The following is a 19,625-nucleotide window of genomic DNA, read 5'->3' as shown; positions in this document are numbered from 1 at the left end:
GAGCAAAAACTAGGTTTTTAAAGATGAGTTCCACGATTTGCTAAACAGATGGCTCCTGGAGGCGCTTGTTGCATTAGAATGACGCCATCTGACGGAAGACAATGGTCTATAATCACAATATTTCACTTACAATGGTCTTCATATCGAACTAATGGTAGATTGTGAGAAGACGCTGATATGTTTGTAACAGGCCCCCTGTAGCTCAGTTGGTAGAGCATGGCGTTTGCAACGCCAGGGTTGTGGGTTCGATTCCCACGGGGGGCCAGTATGAAAAATGTATGCACTCACTAACTGTAAGTCGCTCTGGATAAGAGCATCTGCTAAATGACTAAAATGTAAAAATGTAACCGTCATCATATTTGACATCTGAGATTACTCTGAAAATCACTTCATGTTTTGTGCTTAATAGTTGTTTCATAAGTGCCTTTTTGGCTTTCCTTAACTATCTATGACATTATTTTAGGACAATAAATATCATAACTGATAGTGCTTAGCAAACAAAGGAATAGCGTGGAGGTGAATGTATCTAGTGAAGGTCCGGTTCTAGACTGAAATCCACTGTTTGTGCTAACATCCCACTCCTCGTCATGACAACCATGTTAGCACAAACAGACTGGATGTCAGGCTATGTCTGGTCTGGGGAGGACAGAGGTGTCAGGCTATGTCTGGTCTGGGGAGGACAGAGGTGTCAGGCTATGTCTGGTCTGGGGAGGACAGAGGTGTCAGGCTATGTCTGGTCTGGGGAGGACAGAGGTGTCAGGCTATGTCTGGTCTGAGAAGGACAGAGGTGTCAGGCTATGTCTGGTCTGAGAAGGACAGAGGTGTCAGGCTATGTCTGGTCTGAGAAGGACAGAGGTGTCAGGCTATGTCTGGTCTGGGGAGGACAGAGGTGTCAGGCTATGTCTGGTCTGGGGAGGACAGAGGTGTCAGGCTATGTCTGGTCTGGGGAGGACAGAGGTGTCAGGCTATGTCTGGTCTGGGGAGGACAGAGGTGTCAGGCTATGTCTGGTCTGGGGAGGACAGAGGTGTCAGGCTATCTGGGGAGGACAGAGGTGTCAGGCTATGTCTGGTCTGAGAAGGACAGAGGTGTCAGGCTATGTCTGGTCTGGGGAGGACAGAGGTGTCAGGCTATGTCTGGTCTGAGAAGGACAGAGGTGTCAGGCTATGTCTGGTCTGAGAAGGACAGAGGTGTCAGGCTATGTCTGGTCTGAGAAGGACAGAGGTGTCAGGCTATGTCTGGTCTGAGAAGGACAGAGGTGTCAGGCTATGTCTGGTCTGGGGAGGACAGAGGTGTCAGGCTATGTCTGGTCTGAGAAGGACAGAGGTGTCAGGCTATGTCTGGTCTGAGAAGGACAGAGGTGTCAGGCTATGTCTGGTCTGAGAAGGACAGAGGTGTCAGGCTATGTCTGGTCTGAGAAGGACAGAGGTGTCAGGCTATGTCTGGTCTGAGAAGGACAGAGGTGTCAGGCTATGTCTGGTCTGAGAAGGACAGAGGAAAACATTTATTTTCTAAATTCATGAACAACATTATAAGGTAATGATAAGCCACATCCACATATTAAGAATGAATTCCCTATGAATTACCTGTAACCCCACCCCAAACCCAACCTATAACCCCACCCCAAACCCAACCTATAACCAACCCCACCCCAAACCCAACCTATAACCCACCCCACCCCAAACCCAACCTATAACCCCACCCCAAACCCAACCTATAACCCACCCCACCCCAAACCCAACCTATAACCCACCCCACCCCAAACCCAACCTATAACCCCACCCCAAACCCAACCTATAACCCCACCCCACCCCAAACCCAACCTATAACCCACCCCACCCCAAACCCAACCTATAACCCCACCCCACCCCAAACCCAACCTATAACCCCACCCCAAACCCAACCTATAACCCACCCCACCCCAAACCCAACCTATAACCCCACCCCAAACCCCACCCCAAACCCAACCTATAACCCCACCCCAAACCCAACCTATAACCCCACCCCAAACCCCACCCCACCCCAAACCCAACCTATAACCCCACCCCAAACCCCACCCCAAACCCAACCTATAACCCCACCCCACCCCAAACCCAACCTATAACCCCACCCCACCCTAGAATGTAATGACTGCAATGTATTTCTAGGCTGTGTTCCCAAATGACACCCTATTCCCTATATAGTGCACTACTTTAGACCAGAGAATGACACCCTATTCCCTATATAGGACACTACTTTTGACCAGAGCCCTATGGGTGACCAGTGCACTATAAAGAGAATAGGCTGCCATTTGGACCGCAGGACTAGTGTATCTCTAACATTGTGACCCCTTGATAAACTGACTGTAGTAAAATGAGACACATTTTTCTTAAAAAATATTTCTAGAAGGTATTCTGTACACTTTAATATCTGAAAGTTATAAAGCAGTCTGTCTCTGTTGGCCCTGGACCTATCAGAAGAGAGGAGGTGAAGAAGGGGCCAGTTCATTGGCCAATAGTACTGCATCAGGAACCAATAGCAGTCGTCCTCAGAGAGTCACTTCCTGTTAAAGGAGGAGCTTCCCGTTGCGCTGGATCTTCAGGATCTTTCCCAGTCTCTGTTTGGCCGTCGCCATTCCTTTCTTTAGCCGCTTCGCTGGGGAGAGAGAGAGACTTTTAAAAAGGAATTCAACAGACTGTGTTGTTTTAAGCGTATGTGAAAAGTAGGGGTATTAACTGAGACCTATAGGTGGCAGTGTGGAATCACCACAGGTCTATCCGCTCCAAGGACCAGTTTGTAATAATGGATTAATCGAGCTGCTAGGCTCCTGGTTGGGTAAGGTAGATCACTGACCTTCGCCCTTTGCTGCTGATGCTGCTCCTCTGTCTGCTCCACCTGCTCCTCTGTCTGCTCCACCTCCTCCTCCTCCTCCTGCTCCACCTACTCCTCCTCCTGCTGCTCCTCCTCCTGCTCCTCCTCCTCCTCCTGCTGCTCCTCCTCCTGCTGCTCCTCCTCCTCCTGCTGCTCCTCCTCCTGCTCCTCCTCCTCCTTCTCCTGCTCCTCCTGCTCCTCCTCCTCCTCCTCCTCCTCCTGCTCCTCCTCCTCCTGCTCCTCCTCCTCCTCCTACTCCTCCTGCTCCTCCTCCTCCTGCTGCTCCTCCTCCTGCTGCTGCTCCTCCTCCTCCTGCTGCTCCTCCTCCTCCTCCTCCTCCTCCTCGCTCCCCCTTGGCCGTGTTGTTGTTCTGAGATGATGAAGATGTGGAGGGTCGTCTCTGTGTGAGGAAGACACCGGGGGCCATGGGCTGGGGCCCGCCAGCCTGCTTCCCTCCTGCCCCAGAGGAGTATTCGTGGTTGGTCTGGCCCGGCTCAGAGTCCTGGCCCACGTCTGGTTCTGGAGAACTGCTGTCCCTGCTCAGCTTCCTCACTGGCTCCTCCTCTTCCTCCTCCCCCACGGCAGCAGGACGCTTCTGCTTTTTGCTGCTTTTCTTCTTCTTCTTGGTCTTCTGCTGTTCCTCCTGGGAAAGAAGAAGAAAGGAATATCTGCTCACTGTATGACCTAAATAGTGCACTCCTTTTGACAGAGTGGCCAGAGCCCTCTGGGAGCCATACAGAGTGGCCAGAGCCATACAGAGTGGCCAGAGCCATACAGAGTGGCCAGAGCCATACAGAGTGGCCAGAGCCCTCTGGGAGCCCTCTGGGAGCCATACAGAGTGGCCAGAGCCATACAGAGTGGCCAGAGCCATACAGAGTGGCTAGAGCCATACAGAGTGGCCAGAGCCCTATGGGAGCCATACAGAGTGGCCAGAGCCATACAGAGTGGCCAGAGCCATACAGAGTGGCCAGAGCCCTCTGGGAGCCATACAGAGTGGCCAGAGCCATACAGAGTGGCCAGAGCCATACAGAGTGGCCAGAGCCCTCTGGGAGCCATACAGAGTGGCCAGAGCCATACAGAGTGGCCAGAGCCATACAGAGTGGCCAGAGCCATACAGAGTGGCCAGATCCATACAGAGTGGCCAGAGCAATACAGAGTGGCCAGAGCCATACAGAGTGGCCAGAGCCCTCTGGGAGCCATACAGAGTGGCCAGAGCCATACAGAGTGGCCAGAGCCATACAGAGTGGCCAGAGCCATACAGAGTGGCCAGAGCCATACAGAATGGCCAGAGCCCTCTGGGAGCCATACAGAGTGGCCAGAGCCATACAGAGTGGCCAGAGCCATACAGAGTGGCCAGAGCCATACAGAGTGGCCAGAGCCCTCTGGGAGCCATACACAGTGGCCAGAGCCATACAGAGTGGCCAGAGCCCTCTGGGAGCCATACAGAGTGGCCAGAGCCATACAGAGTGGCCAGAGCCCTCTGGGAGCCATACAGAGTGGCCAGAGCCATACAGAGTGGCCAGAGCCATACAGAGTGGCCAGAGCCCTCTGGGAGCCATACAGAGTGGCCAGAGCCATACAGAGTGGCCAGAGCCATACAGAGTGGCAAGAGCCATACAGAGTGGCCAGAGCCATACAGAGTGGCCAGAGCCATACAGAGTGGCCAGAGCCCTCTGGGAGCCATACAGAGTGGCCAGAGCCATACAGAGTGGCCAGAGCCATACAGAGTGGCCAGAGCCATACAGAGTGGCCAGAGCCATACAGAGTGGCCAGAGCCCTCTGGGAGCCATACAGAGTGGCCAGAGTCATACAGAGTGGCCAGAGCCATACAGAGTGGCCAGAGCCCTCTGGGAGCCATACAGAGTGGCCAGAGCCATACAGAGTGGCCAGACCATACAGAGTGGCCAGAGCCCTCTGGGAGCCATACAGAGTGGCCAGAGCCCTCTGGGAGCCATACAGAGTGGCCAGAGACCTCTGGGAGCCATACAGAGTGGCCAGAGGCATACAGAGTGGCCAGAGCCATACAGAGTGGCCAGAGCCATACAGAGTGGCCAGAGCCCTCTGGGAGCCATACAGAGTGGCCAGAGCCATACAGAGTGGCCAGAGCCATACAGAGTGGCCAGAGCCATACAGAGTGGCCAGAGCCCTCTGGGAGCCATACAGAGTGGCCAGAGCCATACAGAGTGGCCAGAGCCATACAGAGTGGCCAGAGCCATACAGAGTGGCCAGAGCCATACAGAGTGGCCAGAGCCCTCTGGGAGCCATACAGAGTGGCCAGAGCCATACAGAGTGGCCAGAGCCATACAGAGTGGCCAGAGCCCTCTGGGAGCCATACAGAGTGGCCAGAGCCATACAGAGTGGCCAGAGCCATACAGAGTGGCCAGAGCCATACAGAGTGGCCAGAGCCCTCTGGGAGCCAAACAGAGTGGCCAGAGCCATAGAGAGTGGCTAGAGCCATACAGAGTGGCCAGAGCCATACAGAGTGGCCAGAGCCATACAGAGTGGCCAGAGCCCTCTGGGAGCCATACAGAGTGGCCAGAGCCATAGAGAGTGGCCAGAGCCCTCTGGGAGCCATACAGAGTGGCCAGAGCCATACAGAGTGGCCAGAACCCTCTGGGAGCCATACAGAGTGGCCAAAGCCATACAGAGTGGCCAGAGCCATAGAGTGGCCAGAGCCCTCTGGGAGCCATACAGAGTGGCCAGAGCCATACAGAGTGGCCAGAGCCATACAGAGTGGCCAGAGCCCTCTGGGAGCCATACAGAGTGGCCAGAGCCATACAGAGTGGCCAGAGCCATACAGAGTGGCCAGAGCCCTCTGGGAGCCATACAGAGTCGCCAGAGCCATACAGAGTGGCCAGAGCCATACAGAGTGGCCAGAGCCATACAGAGTGGCCAGAGCCCTCTGGGAGCCATACAGAGTGGCCAGAGCCCTCTGGGAGCCATACAGAGTGGCCAGAGACCTCTGGGAGCCATACAGAGTGGCCAGAGCCATACAGAGTGGCCAGAGCCATACAGAGTGGCCAGAGCCCTCTGGGAGCCATACAGAGTGGCCAGAGCCATACAGAGTGGCCAGAGCCCTCTGGGAGCCATACAGAGTGGCCAGAGCCATACAGAGTGGCCAGAGCCCTCTGGGAGCCATACAGAGTGGCCAGAGTCATACAGAGTGGCCAGAGCCATACAGAGTGGCCAGAGCCCTCTGGGAGCCATACAGAGTGGCCAGAGCCATACAGAGTGGCCAGACCATACAGAGTGGCCAGAGCCCTCTGGGAGCCATACAGAGTGGCCAGAGCCCTCTGGGAGCCATACAGAGTGGCCAGAGCCCTCTGGGAGCCATACAGAGTGGCCAGAGCCATACAGAGTGGCCAGAGCCCTCTGGGAGCCATACAGAGTGGCCAGAGCCATACAGAGTGGCCAGAGCCATACAGAGTGGCCAGAGCCCTCTGGGAGCCATACAGAGTGGCCAGAGCCATACAGAGTGGCCAGAGCCATACAGAGTGGCCAGAGCCCTCTGGGAGCCATACAGAGTGGCCAGAGCCATACAGAGTGGCCAGAGCCATACAGAGTGGCCAGAGCCATACAGAGTGGCCAGAGCCCTCTGGGAGCCATACAGAGTGGCCAGAGCCATACAGAGTGGCCAGAGCCATACAGAGTGGCCAGAGCCATACAGAGTGGCCAGAGCCCTCTGGGAGCCCTCTGGGAGCCATACAGAGTGGCCAGAGCCATACAGAGTGGCCAGAGCCATACAGAGTGGCCAGAGCCCTCTGGGAGCCATACAGAGTGGCCAGAGCCATACAGAGTGGCCAGAGCCATACAGAGTGGCCAGAGCCCTCTGGGAGCCATACAGAGTGGCCAGAGCCATACAGAGTGGCCAGAGCCATACAGAGTGGCCAGAGCCCTCTGGGAGCCATACAGAGTGGCCAGAGCCATACAGAGTGGCCAGAGCCCTCTGGGAGCCATACAGAGTGGCCAGAGCCATACAGAGTGGCCAGAGCCATACAGAGTGGCCAGAGCAATACAGAATGGCCAGAGCCATACAGAGTGGCCAGAGCCCTCTGGGAGCCATACAGAGTGGCCAGAGCCATACAGAGTGGCCAGAGCCATACAGAGTGGCCAGAGCCCTCTGGGAGCCATACAGAGTGGCCAGAGCCATACAGAGTGGCCAGAGCCATACAGAGTGGCCAGAGCCATACAGAGTGGCCAGAGCCCTCTGGGAGCCATACAGAGTGGCCAGAGCCATACAGAGTGGCCAGACCATACAGAGTGGCCAGAGCCCTCTGGGAGCCATACAGAGTGGCCAGAGCCCTCTGGGAGCCATACAGAGTGGCCAGAGACCTCTGGGAGCCATACAGAGTGGCCAGAGGCATACAGAGTGGCCAGAGCCATACAGAGTGGCCAGAGCCATAAAGAGTGGCCAGAGCCCTCTGGGAGCCATACAGAGTGGCCAGAGCCATACAGAGTGGCCAGACCATACAGAGTGGCCAGAGCCCTCTGGGAGCCATACAGAGTGGCCAGAGCCCTCTGGGAGCCATACAGAGTGGCCAGAGACCTCTGGGAGCCATACAGAGTGGCCAGAGGCATACAGAGTGGCCAGAGCCATACAGAGTGGCCAGAGCCATACAGAGTGGCCAGAGCCCTCTGGGAGCCATACAGAGTGGCCAGAGCCATACAGAGTGGCCAGAGCCATACAGAGTGGCCAGAGCCATACAGAGTGGCCAGAGCCCTCTGGGAGCCATACAGAGTGGCCAGAGCCATACAGAGTGGCCAGAGCCATACAGAGTGGCCAGAGCCATACAGAGTGGCCAGAGCCATACAGAGTGGCCAGAGCCCTCTGGGAGCCATACAGAGTGGCCAGAGCCATACAGAGTGGCCAGAGCCATACAGAGTGGCCAGAGCCCTCTGGGAGCCATACAGAGTGGCCAGAGCCATACAGAGTGGCCAGAGCCATACAGAGTGGCCAGAGCCATACAGAGTGGCCAGAGCCCTCTGGGAGCCAAACAGAGTGGCCAGAGCCATAGAGAGTGGCTAGAGCCATACAGAGTGGCCAGAGCCATACAGAGTGGCCAGAGCCATACAGAGTGGCCAGAGCCCTCTGGGAGCCATACAGAGTGGCCAGAGCCATAGAGAGTGGCCAGAGCCCTCTGGGAGCCATACAGAGTGGCCAGAGCCATACAGAGTGGCCAGAACCCTCTGGGAGCCATACAGAGTGGCCAAAGCCATACAGAGTGGCCAGAGCCATAGAGTGGCCAGAGCCCTCTGGGAGCCATACAGAGTGGCCAGAGCCATACAGAGTGGCCAGAGCCATACAGAGTGGCCAGAGCCCTCTGGGAGCCATACAGAGTGGCCAGAGCCATACAGAGTGGCCAGAGCCATACAGAGAGGACAGAGCCCTCTGGGAGCCATACAGAGTCGCCAGAGCCATACAGAGTGGCCAGAGCCATACAGAGTGGCCAGAGCCATACAGAGTGGCCAGAGCCCTCTGGGAGCCATACAGAGTGGCCAGAGCCCTCTGGGAGCCATACAGAGTGGCCAGAGACCTCTGGGAGCCATACAGAGTGGCCAGAGCCATACAGAGTGGCCAGAGCCATACAGAGTGGCCAGAGCCCTCTGGGAGCCATACAGAGTGGCCAGAGCCATACAGAGTGGCCAGAGCCCTCTGGGAGCCATACAGAGTGGCCAGAGCCATACAGAGTGGCCAGAGCCCTCTGGGAGCCATACAGAGTGGCCAGAGTCATACAGAGTGGCCAGAGCCATACAGAGTGGCCAGAGCCCTCTGGGAGCCATACAGAGTGGCCAGAGCCATACAGAGTGGCCAGACCATACAGAGTGGCCAGAGCCCTCTGGGAGCCATACAGAGTGGCCAGAGCCCTCTGGGAGCCATACAGAGTGGCCAGAGCCCTCTGGGAGCCATACAGAGTGGCCAGAGCCATACAGAGTGGCCAGAGCCCTCTGGGAGCCATACAGAGTGGCCAGAGCCATACAGAGTGGCCAGAGCCATACAGAGTGGCCAGAGCCCTCTGGGAGCCATACAGAGTGGCCAGAGCCATACAGAGTGGCCAGAGCCATACAGAGTGGCCAGAGCCCTCTGGGAGCCATACAGAGTGGCCAGAGCCATACAGAGTGGCCAGAGCCATACAGAGTGGCCAGAGCCATACAGAGTGGCCAGAGCCCTCTGGGAGCCATACAGAGTGGCCAGAGCCATACAGAGTGGCCAGAGCCATACAGAGTGGGCAGAGCCATACAGAGTGGCCAGAGCCCTCTGGGAGCCCTCTGGGAGCCATACAGAGTGGCCAGAGCCATACAGAGTGGCCAGAGCCATACAGAGTGGCCAGAGCCATAGAGTGGCCAGAGCCCTCTGGGAGCCATACAGAGTGGCCAGAGCCATACAGAGTGGCCAGAGCCATACAGAGTGGCCAGAGCCCTCTGGGAGCCATACAGAGTGGCCAGAGCCCTCTGGGAGCCATACAGAGTGGCCAGAGCCATACAGAGTGGCCAGAGCCATACAGAGTGGCCAGAGCCATACAGAGTGGCCAGAGCCCTCTGGGAGCCATACAGGGTGGCCAGAGCCATACAGAGTGGCCAGAGCCATACAGAGTGGCCAGAGCCATACAGAGTGGCCAGAGCCCTCTGGGAGCCATACAGAGTGGCCAGAGCCATACAGAGTGGCCAGAGCCATACAGAGTGGTCAGAGCCCTCTGGGAGCCATACAGAGTGGCCAGAGCCATAGAGAGTGGCTAGAGCCATACAGAGTGGCCAGAGCCATACAGAGTGGCCAGAGTCCTCTGGGAGCCATACAGAGTGGCCAGAGCCATACAGAGTGGCCAGAGACATACAGAGTGGCCAGAGCCATACAGAGTGGTCAGAGCCCTCTGGGAGCCATACAGAGTGGCCAGAGCCATAGAGAGTGGCTAGAGCCATACAGAGTGGCCAGAGCCATACAGAGTGGCCAGAGCCCTCTGGGAGCCATACAGAGTGGCCAGAGCCATAGAGAGTGGCCAGAGCCCTCTGGGAGCCATACAGAGTGGCCAGAGCCATACAGAGTGGCCAGAGCCCTCTGGGAGCCATACAGAGTGGCCAGAGCCATACAGAGTGGCCAGAGCCATACAGAGTGGCCAGAGCCCTCTGGGAGCCATACAGAGTGGCCAGAGCCATACAGAGTGGCCAGAGCCATACAGAGTGGCCAGAGCCCTCTGGGAGCCATACAGAGTGGCCAGAGCCATACAGAGTGGCCAGAGCCATACAGAGTGGCCAGAGCCCTCAGGGAGCCATACAGAGTGGCCAGAGCCATACAGAGTGGCCAGAGCCATACAGAGTGGCCAGAGCCATACAGAGTGGCCAGAGCCCTCTGGGAGCCCTCTGGGAGCCATACAGAGTGGCCAGAGCCATACAGAGTGGCCAGAGCCATACAGAGTGGCCAGAGCCATACAGAGTGGCCAGAGCCCTCTGGGAGCCATACAGAGTGGCCAGAGCCATACAGATTGGCCAGAGCCATACAGAGTGGCCAGAGCCCTCTGGGAGCCATACAGAGTGGCCAGAGCCATACAGAGTGGCCAGAGCCATACAGAGTGGCCAGAGCCCTCTGGGAGCCATACAGAGTGGCCAGAGCCATACAGAGTGGCCAGAGCCCTCTGGGAGCCATACAGAGTGGCCAGAGCCATACAGAGTGGCCAGAGCCATACAGAGTGGCCAGAGCAATACAGAGTGGCCAGAGCCATACAGAGTGGCCAGAGCCCTCTGGGAGCCATACAGAGTGGCCAGAGCCATACAGAGTGGCCAGAGCCATACAGAGTGGCCAGAGCCCTCTGGGAGCCATACAGAGTGGCCAGAGCCATACAGAGTGGCCAGAGCCATACAGAGTGGCCAGAGCCATACAGAGTGGCCAGAGCCCTCTAGGAGCCATACAGAGTGGCCAGAGCCCTCTGGGAGCCATACAGAGTGGCCAGAGCCATAAAGAGTGGCCAGAGCCATACAGAGTGGCCAGAGCCATACAGAGTGGCCAGAGCCCTCTGGGAGCCATACAGAGTGGCCAGAGCCATACAGAGTGGCCAGAGCCATACAGAGTGGCCAGAGCCATACAGAGTGGCCAGAGCCCTCTGGGAGCCATACAGAGTGGCCAGAGCCATACAGAGTGGCCAGAGCCATACAGACTGGCCAGAGCCATACAGAGTGGCCAGAGCCCTCTGGGAGCCATACAGAGTGGCCAGAGCCATACAGAGTGGCCAGAGCCATACAGAGTGGCAAGAGCCATACAGAGTCGCCAAAGCCATACAGAGTGGCCAGAGCCATACAGAGTGGCCAGAGCCCTCTGGGAGCCATACAGAGTGGCCAGAGCCATACAGAGTGGCCAGAGCCATACAGATTGGCCAGAGCCATTCAGAGTGGCCAGAGCCATACAGAGTGGCCAGAGCCCTCTGGGAGCCATACAGAGTGGCCAGAGTCATACAGAGTGGCCAGAGCCATACAGAGTGGCCAGAGCCCTCTGGGAGCCATACAGAGTGGCCAGACCATACAGAGTGGCCAGAGCCCTCTGGGAGCCATACAGAGTGGCCAGAGCCCTCTGGGAGCCATACAGAGTGGCCAGAGACCTCTGGGAGCCATACAGAGTGGCCAGAGCCATACAGAGTGGCCAGAGCCCTCTGGGAGCCATACAGAGTGGCCAGAGCCATACAGAGTGGCCAGAGCCATACAGAGTGGCCAGAGCCATACAGAGTGGCCAGAGCCCTCTGGGAGCCATACAGAGTGGCCAGAGCCATACAGAGTGGCCAGAGCCATACAGAGTGGCAAGAGCCATACAGAGTGGCCAAAGCCATACAGAGTGGCCAGAGCCATACAGAGTGGCCAGAGCCCTCTGGGAGCCATACAGAGTGGCCAGAGCCATACAGAGTGGCCAGAGCCATACAGATTGGCCAGAGCCATTCAGAGTGGCCAGAGCCATACAGAGTGGCCAGAGCCCTCTGGGAGCCATACAGAGTGGCCAGAGTCATACAGAGTGGCCAGAGCCATACAGAGTGGCCAGAGCCCTCTGGGAGCCATACAGAGTGGCCAGACCATACAGAGTGGCCAGAGCCCTCTGGGAGCCATACAGAGTGGCCAGAGCCCTCTGGGAGCCATACAGAGTGGCCAGAGACCTCTGGGAGCCATACAGAGTGGCCAGAGCCATACAGAGTGGCCAGAGCCATACAGAGTGGCCAGAGCCCTCTGGGAGCCATACAGAGTGGCCAGAGCCATACAGAGTGGCCAGAGCCCTCTGGGAGCCATACAGAGTGGCCAGAGCCATACAGAGTGGCCAGAGCCATACAGAGTGGCCAGAGCCCTCTGGGAGCCATACAGAGTGGCCAGAGCCATACAGAGTGGCCAGAGCCATACAGAGTGGCCAGAGCCCACTGGGACCCATACAGAGTGGCCAGAGCCATACAGAGTGGCCAGAGCCATACAGAGTGGCCAGAGCCCTCTGGGAGCCATACAGAGTGGCCAGAGCCCTCTGGGAGCCATACAGAGTGGCCAGAGCCATACAGAGTGGCCAGAGCCATACAGAGTGGCCAGAGCCATACAGAGTGGCCAGAGCCCTCTGGGAGCCATACAGAGTGGCCAGAGCCATACAGAGTGGCCAGAGCCATACAGAGTGGCCAGAGCCCTCTGGGAGCCATACAGAGTGGCCAGAGCCATAGAGAGTGGCCAGAGCCCTCTGGGAGCCATACAGAGTGGCCAGAGCCATACAGAGTGGCCAGAGCCCTCTGGGAGCCATACAGAGTGGCCAGAGCCATACAGAGTGGCCAGAGCCATAGAGTGGCCAGAGCCCTCTGGGAGCCATACAGAGTGGCCAGAGCCATACAGAGTGGCCAGAGCCATAGAGTGGCCAGAGCCCTCTGGGAGCCATACAGAGTGGCCAGAGCCATACAGAGTGGCCAGAGCCATACAGAGTGGCCAGAGCCCTCTGGGAGCCATACAGAGTGGCCAGAGCCCTCTGGGAGCCATACAGAGTGGCCAGAGCCATACAGAGTGGCCAGAGCCATACAGAGTGGCCAGAGCCATACAGAGTGGCCAGAGCCCTCTGGGAGCCATACAGGGTGGCCAGAGCCATACAGAGTGGCCAGAGCCATACAGAGTGGCCAGAGCCATACAGAGTGGCCAGAGCCCTCTGGGAGCCATACAGAGTGGCCAGAGCCATACAGAGTGGCCAGAGCCATACAGAGTGGTCAGAGCCCTCTGGGAGCCATACAGAGTGGCCAGAGCCATAGAGAGTGGCTAGAGCCATACAGAGTGGCCAGAGCCATACAGAGTGGCCAGAGTCCTCTGGGAGCCATACAGAGTGGCCAGAGCCATACAGAGTGGCCAGAGACATACAGAGTGGCCAGAGCCATACAGAGTGGTCAGAGCCCTCTGGGAGCCATACAGAGTGGCCAGAGCCATAGAGAGTGGCTAGAGCCATACAGAGTGGCCAGAGCCATACAGAGTGGCCAGAGCCCTCTGGGAGCCATACAGAGTGGCCAGAGCCATAGAGAGTGGCCAGAGCCCTCTGGGAGCCATACAGAGTGGCCAGAGCCATACAGAGTGGCCAGAGCCCTCTGGGAGCCATACAGAGTGGCCAGAGCCATACAGAGTGGCCAGAGCCATACAGAGTGGCCAGAGCCCTCTGGGAGCCATACAGAGTGGCCAGAGCCATACAGAGTGGCCAGAGCCATACAGAGTGGCCAGAGCCCTCTGGGAGCCATACAGAGTGGCCAGAGCCATACAGAGTGGCCAGAGCCATACAGAGTGGCCAGAGCCCTCAGGGAGCCATACAGAGTGGCCAGAGCCATACAGAGTGGCCAGAGCCATACAGAGTGGCCAGAGCCATACAGAGTGGCCAGAGCCCTCTGGGAGCCCTCTGGGAGCCATACAGAGTGGCCAGAGCCATACAGAGTGGCCAGAGCCATACAGAGTGGCCAGAGCCATACAGAGTGGCCAGAGCCCTCTGGGAGCCATACAGAGTGGCCAGAGCCATACAGATTGGCCAGAGCCATACAGAGTGGCCAGAGCCCTCTGGGAGCCATACAGAGTGGCCAGAGCCATACAGAGTGGCCAGAGCCATACAGAGTGGCCAGAGCCCTCTGGGAGCCATACAGAGTGGCCAGAGCCATACAGAGTGGCCAGAGCCCTCTGGGAGCCATACAGAGTGGCCAGAGCCATACAGAGTGGCCAGAGCCATACAGAGTGGCCAGAGCAATACAGAGTGGCCAGAGCCATACAGAGTGGCCAGAGCCCTCTGGGAGCCATACAGAGTGGCCAGAGCCATACAGAGTGGCCAGAGCCATACAGAGTGGCCAGAGCCCTCTGGGAGCCATACAGAGTGGCCAGAGCCATACAGAGTGGCCAGAGCCATACAGAGTGGCCAGAGCCATACAGAGTGGCCAGAGCCCTCTAGGAGCCATACAGAGTGGCCAGAGCCCTCTGGGAGCCATACAGAGTGGCCAGAGCCATACAGAGTGGCCAGAGCCATACAGAGTGGCCAGAGCCATACAGAGTGGCCAGAGCCCTCTGGGAGCCATACAGAGTGGCCAGAGCCATACAGAGTGGCCAGAGCCATACAGAGTGGCCAGAGCCATACAGAGTGGCCAGAGCCCTCTGGGAGCCATACAGAGTGGCCAGAGCCATACAGAGTGGCCAGAGCCATACAGACTGGCCAGAGCCATACAGAGTGGCCAGAGCCCTCTGGGAGCCATACAGAGTGGCCAGAGCCATACAGAGTGGCCAGAGCCATACAGAGTGGCAAGAGCCATACAGAGTCGCCAAAGCCATACAGAGTGGCCAGAGCCATACAGAGTGGCCAGAGCCCTCTGGGAGCCATACAGAGTGGCCAGAGCCATACAGAGTGGCCAGAGCCATACAGATTGGCCAGAGCCATTCAGAGTGGCCAGAGCCATACAGAGTGGCCAGAGCCCTCTGGGAGCCATACAGAGTGGCCAGAGTCATACAGAGTGGCCAGAGCCATACAGAGTGGCCAGAGCCCTCTGGGAGCCATACAGAGTGGCCAGACCATACAGAGTGGCCAGAGCCCTCTGGGAGCCATACAGAGTGGCCAGAGCCCTCTGGGAGCCATACAGAGTGGCCAGAGACCTCTGGGAGCCATACAGAGTGGCCAGAGCCATACAGAGTGGCCAGAGCCCTCTGGGAGCCATACAGAGTGGCCAGAGCCATACAGAGTGGCCAGAGCCATACAGAGTGGCCAGAGCCATACAGAGTGGCCAGAGCCCTCTGGGAGCCATACAGAGTGGCCAGAGCCATACAGAGTGGCCAGAGCCATACAGAGTGGCAAGAGCCATACAGAGTGGCCAAAGCCATACAGAGTGGCCAGAGCCATACAGAGTGGCCAGAGCCCTCTGGGAGCCATACAGAGTGGCCAGAGCCATACAGAGTGGCCAGAGCCATACAGATTGGCCAGAGCCATTCAGAGTGGCCAGAGCCATACAGAGTGGCCAGAGCCCTCTGGGAGCCATACAGAGTGGCCAGAGTCATACAGAGTGGCCAGAGCCATACAGAGTGGCCAGAGCCCTCTGGGAGCCATACAGAGTGGCCAGACCATACAGAGTGGCCAGAGCCCTCTGGGAGCCATACAGAGTGGCCAGAGCCCTCTGGGAGCCATACAGAGTGGCCAGAGACCTCTGGGAGCCATACAGAGTGGCCAGAGCCATACAGAGTGGCCAGAGCCATACAGAGTGGCCAGAGCCCTCTGGGAGCCATACAGAGTGGCCAGAGCCATACAGAGTGGCCAGAGCCCTCTGGGAGCCATACAGAGTGGCCAGAGCCATACAGAGTGGCCAGAGCCATACAGAGTGGCCAGAGCCATACAGAGTGGCCAGAGCCCTCTGGGAGCCATACAGAGTGGCCAGAGCCCTCTGGGAGCCATACAGAGTGGCCAGAGCCATACAGAGTGGCCAGAGCCATACAGAGTGGCCAGAGCCATACAGAGTGGCCAGAGCCCTCTGGGAGCCATACAGAGTGGCCAGAGCCATACAGAGTGGCCAGAGCCATACAGAGTGGCCAGAGCCATACAGAGTGGCCAGAGCCCTCTGGGAGCCATACAGAGTGGCCAGAGCCATACAGAGTGGCCAGAGCCATACAGACTGGCCAGAGCCATACAGAGTGGCCAGAGCCCTCTGGGAGCCATACAGAGTGGCCAGAGCCATACAGAGTGGCCAGAGCCATACAGAGTGGCAAGAGCCATACAGAGTGGCCAAAGCCATACAGAGTGGCCAGAGACATACAGAGTGGCCAGAGCCCTCTGGGAGCCATACAGAGTGGCCAGAGCCATACAGAGTGGCCAGAGCCATACAGATTGGCCAGAGCCATTCAGAGTGGCCAGAGCCATACAGAGTGGCCAGAGCCCTCTGGGAGCCATACAGAGTGGCCAGAGTCATACAGAGTGGCCAGAGCCATACAGAGTGGCCAGAGCCCTCTGGGAGCCATACAGAGTGGCCAGACCATACAGAGTGGCCAGAGCCCTCTGGGAGCCATACAGAGTGGCCAGAGCCCTCTGGGAGCCATACAGAGTGGCCAGAGTCATACAGAGTGGCCAGAGCCATACAGAGTGGCCAGAGCCCTCTGGGAGCCATACAGAGTGGCCAGAGCCATACAGAGTGGCCAGAGCCCTCTGGGAGCCATACAGAGTGGCCAGAGCCATACAGAGTGGCCAGAGCCATACAGAGTGGCCAGAGCCATACAGAGTGGCCAGAGCCCTCTGGGAGCCATACAGAGTGGCCAGAGCCATACAGAGTGGCCAGAGCCATACAGAGTGGCAAGAGCCATACAGAGTGGCCAAAGCCATACAGAGTGGCCAGAGCCATACAGAGTGGCCAGAGCCCTCTGGGAGCCATACAGAGTGGCCAGAGCCATACAGAGTGGCCAGAGCCATACAGATTGGCCAGAGCCATTCAGAGTGGCCAGAGCCATACAGAGTGGCCAGAGCCCTCTGGGAGCCATACAGAGTGGCCAGAGTCATACAGAGTGGCCAGAGCCATACAGAGTGGCCAGAGCCCTCTGGGAGCCATACAGAGTGGCCAGACCATACAGAGTGGCCAGAGCCCTCTGGGAGCCATACAGAGTGGCCAGAGCCCTCTGGGAGCCATACAGAGTGGCCAGAGACCTCTGGGAGCCATACAGAGTGGCCAGAGCCATACAGAGTGGCCAGAGCCATACAGAGTGGCCAGAGCCCTCTGGGAGCCATACAGAGTGGCCAGAGCCATACAGAGTGGCCAGAGCCCTCTGGGAGCCATACAGAGTGGCCAGAGCCATACAGAGTGGCCAGAGCCATACAGAGTGGCCAGAGCCATACAGAGTGGCCAGAGCCATACAGAGTGGCCAGAGCCCTCTGGGAGCCATACAGAGTGGCCAGAGCCCTCTGGGAGCCATACAGAGTGGCCAGAGCCATACAGAGTGGCCAGAGCCATACAGAGTGGCCAGAGCCCTCTGGGAGCCATACAGAGTGGCCAGAGCCATACAGAGTGGCCAGAGCCATACAGAGTGGCCAGAGCCATACAGAGTGGCCAGAGCCCTCTGGGAGCCATACAGGGTGGCCAGAGCCATACAGAGTGGCCAGAGCCATACAGAGTGGCCAGAGCCATACAGAGTGGCCAGAGCCCTCTGGGAGCCATACAGAGTGGCCAGAGCCATACAGAGTGGCCAGAGCCATACAGAGTGGCCAGAGCCATACAGAGTGGCCAGAGCCCTCTGGGAGCCATACAGAGTGGCCAGAGCCATACAGAGTGGCCAGAGCCATACAGAGTGGCCAGAGCCATACAGAGTGGCCAGAGCCATACAGAGTGGCCAGAGCCATACAGAGTGGCCAGAGCCCTCTGGGAGCCATACAGAGTGGCCAGAGCCATACAGAGTGGCCAGAGCCATACAGAGTGGCCAGAGCCCTCTGGGAGCCATACAGAGTGGCCAGAGCCATACAGAGTGGCCAGAGCCATACAGAGTGGCCAGAGCCCTCTGGGAGCCATACAGAGTGGCCAGAGCCATACAGAGTGGCCAGAGCCATACAGAGTGGCCAGAGCCATACAGAGTGGCCAGAGCCCTCTGGGAGCCAAACAGAGTGGCCAGAGCCATAGAGAGTGGCTAGAGCCACACAGAGTGGCCAGAGCCATACAGAGTGGCCAGAGCCATACAGAGTGGCCAGAGCCCTCTGGGAGCCATACAGAGTGGCCAGAGCCATAGAGAGTGGCCAGAGCCCTCTGGGAGCCATACAGAGTGGCCAGAGCCATACAGAGTGGCCAGAGCCCTCTGGGAGCCATACAGAGTGGCCAGAGCCATAGAGAGTGGCCAGAGCCCTCTGGGAGCCATACAGAGTGGCCAGAGCCATACAGAGTGGCCAGAGCCATAGAGTGGCCAGAGCCCTCTGGGAGCCATACAGAGTGGCCAGAGCCATACAGAGTGGCCAGAGCCATACAGAGTGGCCAGAGCCCTCTGGGAGCCATACAGAGTGGCCAGAGCCATACAGAGTGGTCAGAGCCATACAGAGTGGCCAGAGCCCTCTGGGAGCCATACAGAGTCGCCAGAGCCATACAGAGTGGCCAGAGCCATACAGAGTGGCCAGAGCCATACAGAGTGGCCAGAGCCCTCTGGGAGCCATACAGAGTGGCCAGAGCCCTCTGGGAGCCATACAGAGTGGCCAGAGACCTCTGGGAGCCATACAGAGTGGCCAGAGCCATACAGAGTGGCCAGAGCCATACAGAGTGGCCAGAGCCATACAGAGTGGCCAGAGCCCTCTGGGAGCCATACAGAGTGGCCAGAGCCATACAGAGTGGCCAGAGCCCTCTGGGAGCCATACAGAGTGGCCAGAGCCATACAGAGTGGCCAGAGCCATACAGAGTGGCCAGAGCCCTCTGGGAGCCATACAGGGTGGCCAGAGCCATACAGAGTGGCCAGAGCCATACAGAGTGGCCAGAGCCATACAGAGTGGCCAGAGCCCTCTGGGAGCCATACAGAGTGGCCAGAGCCATACAGAGTGGCCAGAGCCATACAGAGTGGCCAGAGCCATACAGAGTGGCCAGAGCCCTCTGGGAGCCATACAGAGTGGCCAGAGCCATACAGAGTGGCCAGAGCCATACAGAGTGGCCAGAGCCATACAGAGTGGCCAGAGCCCTCTGGGAGCCATACAGAGTGGCCAGAGCCATACAGAGTGGCCAGAGCCATACAGAGTGGCCAGCGCCCTCTGGGAGCCATACAGAGTGGCCAGAGACCTCTGGGAGCCATACAGAGTGGCCAGAGCCCTCTGGGAGCCATACAGAGTGGCCAGAGCCATACAGAGTGGCCAGAGCCCTCTGGGAGCCATACAGAGTGGCCAGAGCCATACAGAGTGGCCAGAGCCATACAGAGTGGCCAGAGCCCTCTGGGAGCCATACAGAGTGGCCAGAGCCATACAGAGTGGCCAGAGCCATACAGAGTGGCCAGAGCCATACAGAGTGGCCAGAGCCATACAGAATGGCCAGAGCCCTCTGGGAGCCATACAGAGTGGCCAGAGCCATACAGAGTGGCCAGAGCCATACAGAGTGGCCAGAGCCATACAGAGTGGCCAGAGCCCTCTGGGAGCCATACAGAGTGGCCAGAGCCATACAGAGTGGCCAGAGCCCTCTGGGAGCCATACAGAGTGGCCAGAGCCATAGAGAGTGGCTAGAGTCATACAGAGTGGCCAGAGCCATACAAAGTGGCCAGAGCCCTCTGGGAGCCATACAGAGTGGCCAGAGCCCTCTGGGAGCCATACAGAGTGGCCAGAGCCATACAGAGTGGCCAGAGCCATAGAGTG

At 58.3% G+C, this 19,625-nt stretch overlaps 1 protein-coding gene across 1 annotated transcript in view; it reads right to left on the bottom strand.

The window, feature by feature from the left end:
* Positions 1–3,100: 3,100 nt before the first annotated feature.
* LOC311138280 (lysine-specific demethylase phf2-like) overlaps positions 3,101–19,625 on the bottom strand; it is a gene marked incomplete at both ends in the record, with an annotated part of 34,983 nt that continues 18,458 nt past the window's right edge. Inside the window, 2 exons of the mRNA XM_084172962.1 lie at positions 3,101–3,109; positions 3,165–3,491. Coding sequence (XP_084029088.1) covers positions 3,101–3,109; positions 3,165–3,491 — 336 coding nt within the window. The remainder of the gene's footprint in view (positions 3,110–3,164; positions 3,492–19,625) is intronic.

Source organism: Coregonus lavaretus (genome assembly GCF_964263955.1).
Source record: "Coregonus lavaretus genome assembly, chromosome: 12".
Classification (NCBI taxonomy): domain Eukaryota; kingdom Metazoa; phylum Chordata; class Actinopteri; order Salmoniformes; family Salmonidae; genus Coregonus; species Coregonus lavaretus.
This window is presented reverse-complemented; position numbering and strand designations above follow the sequence as displayed.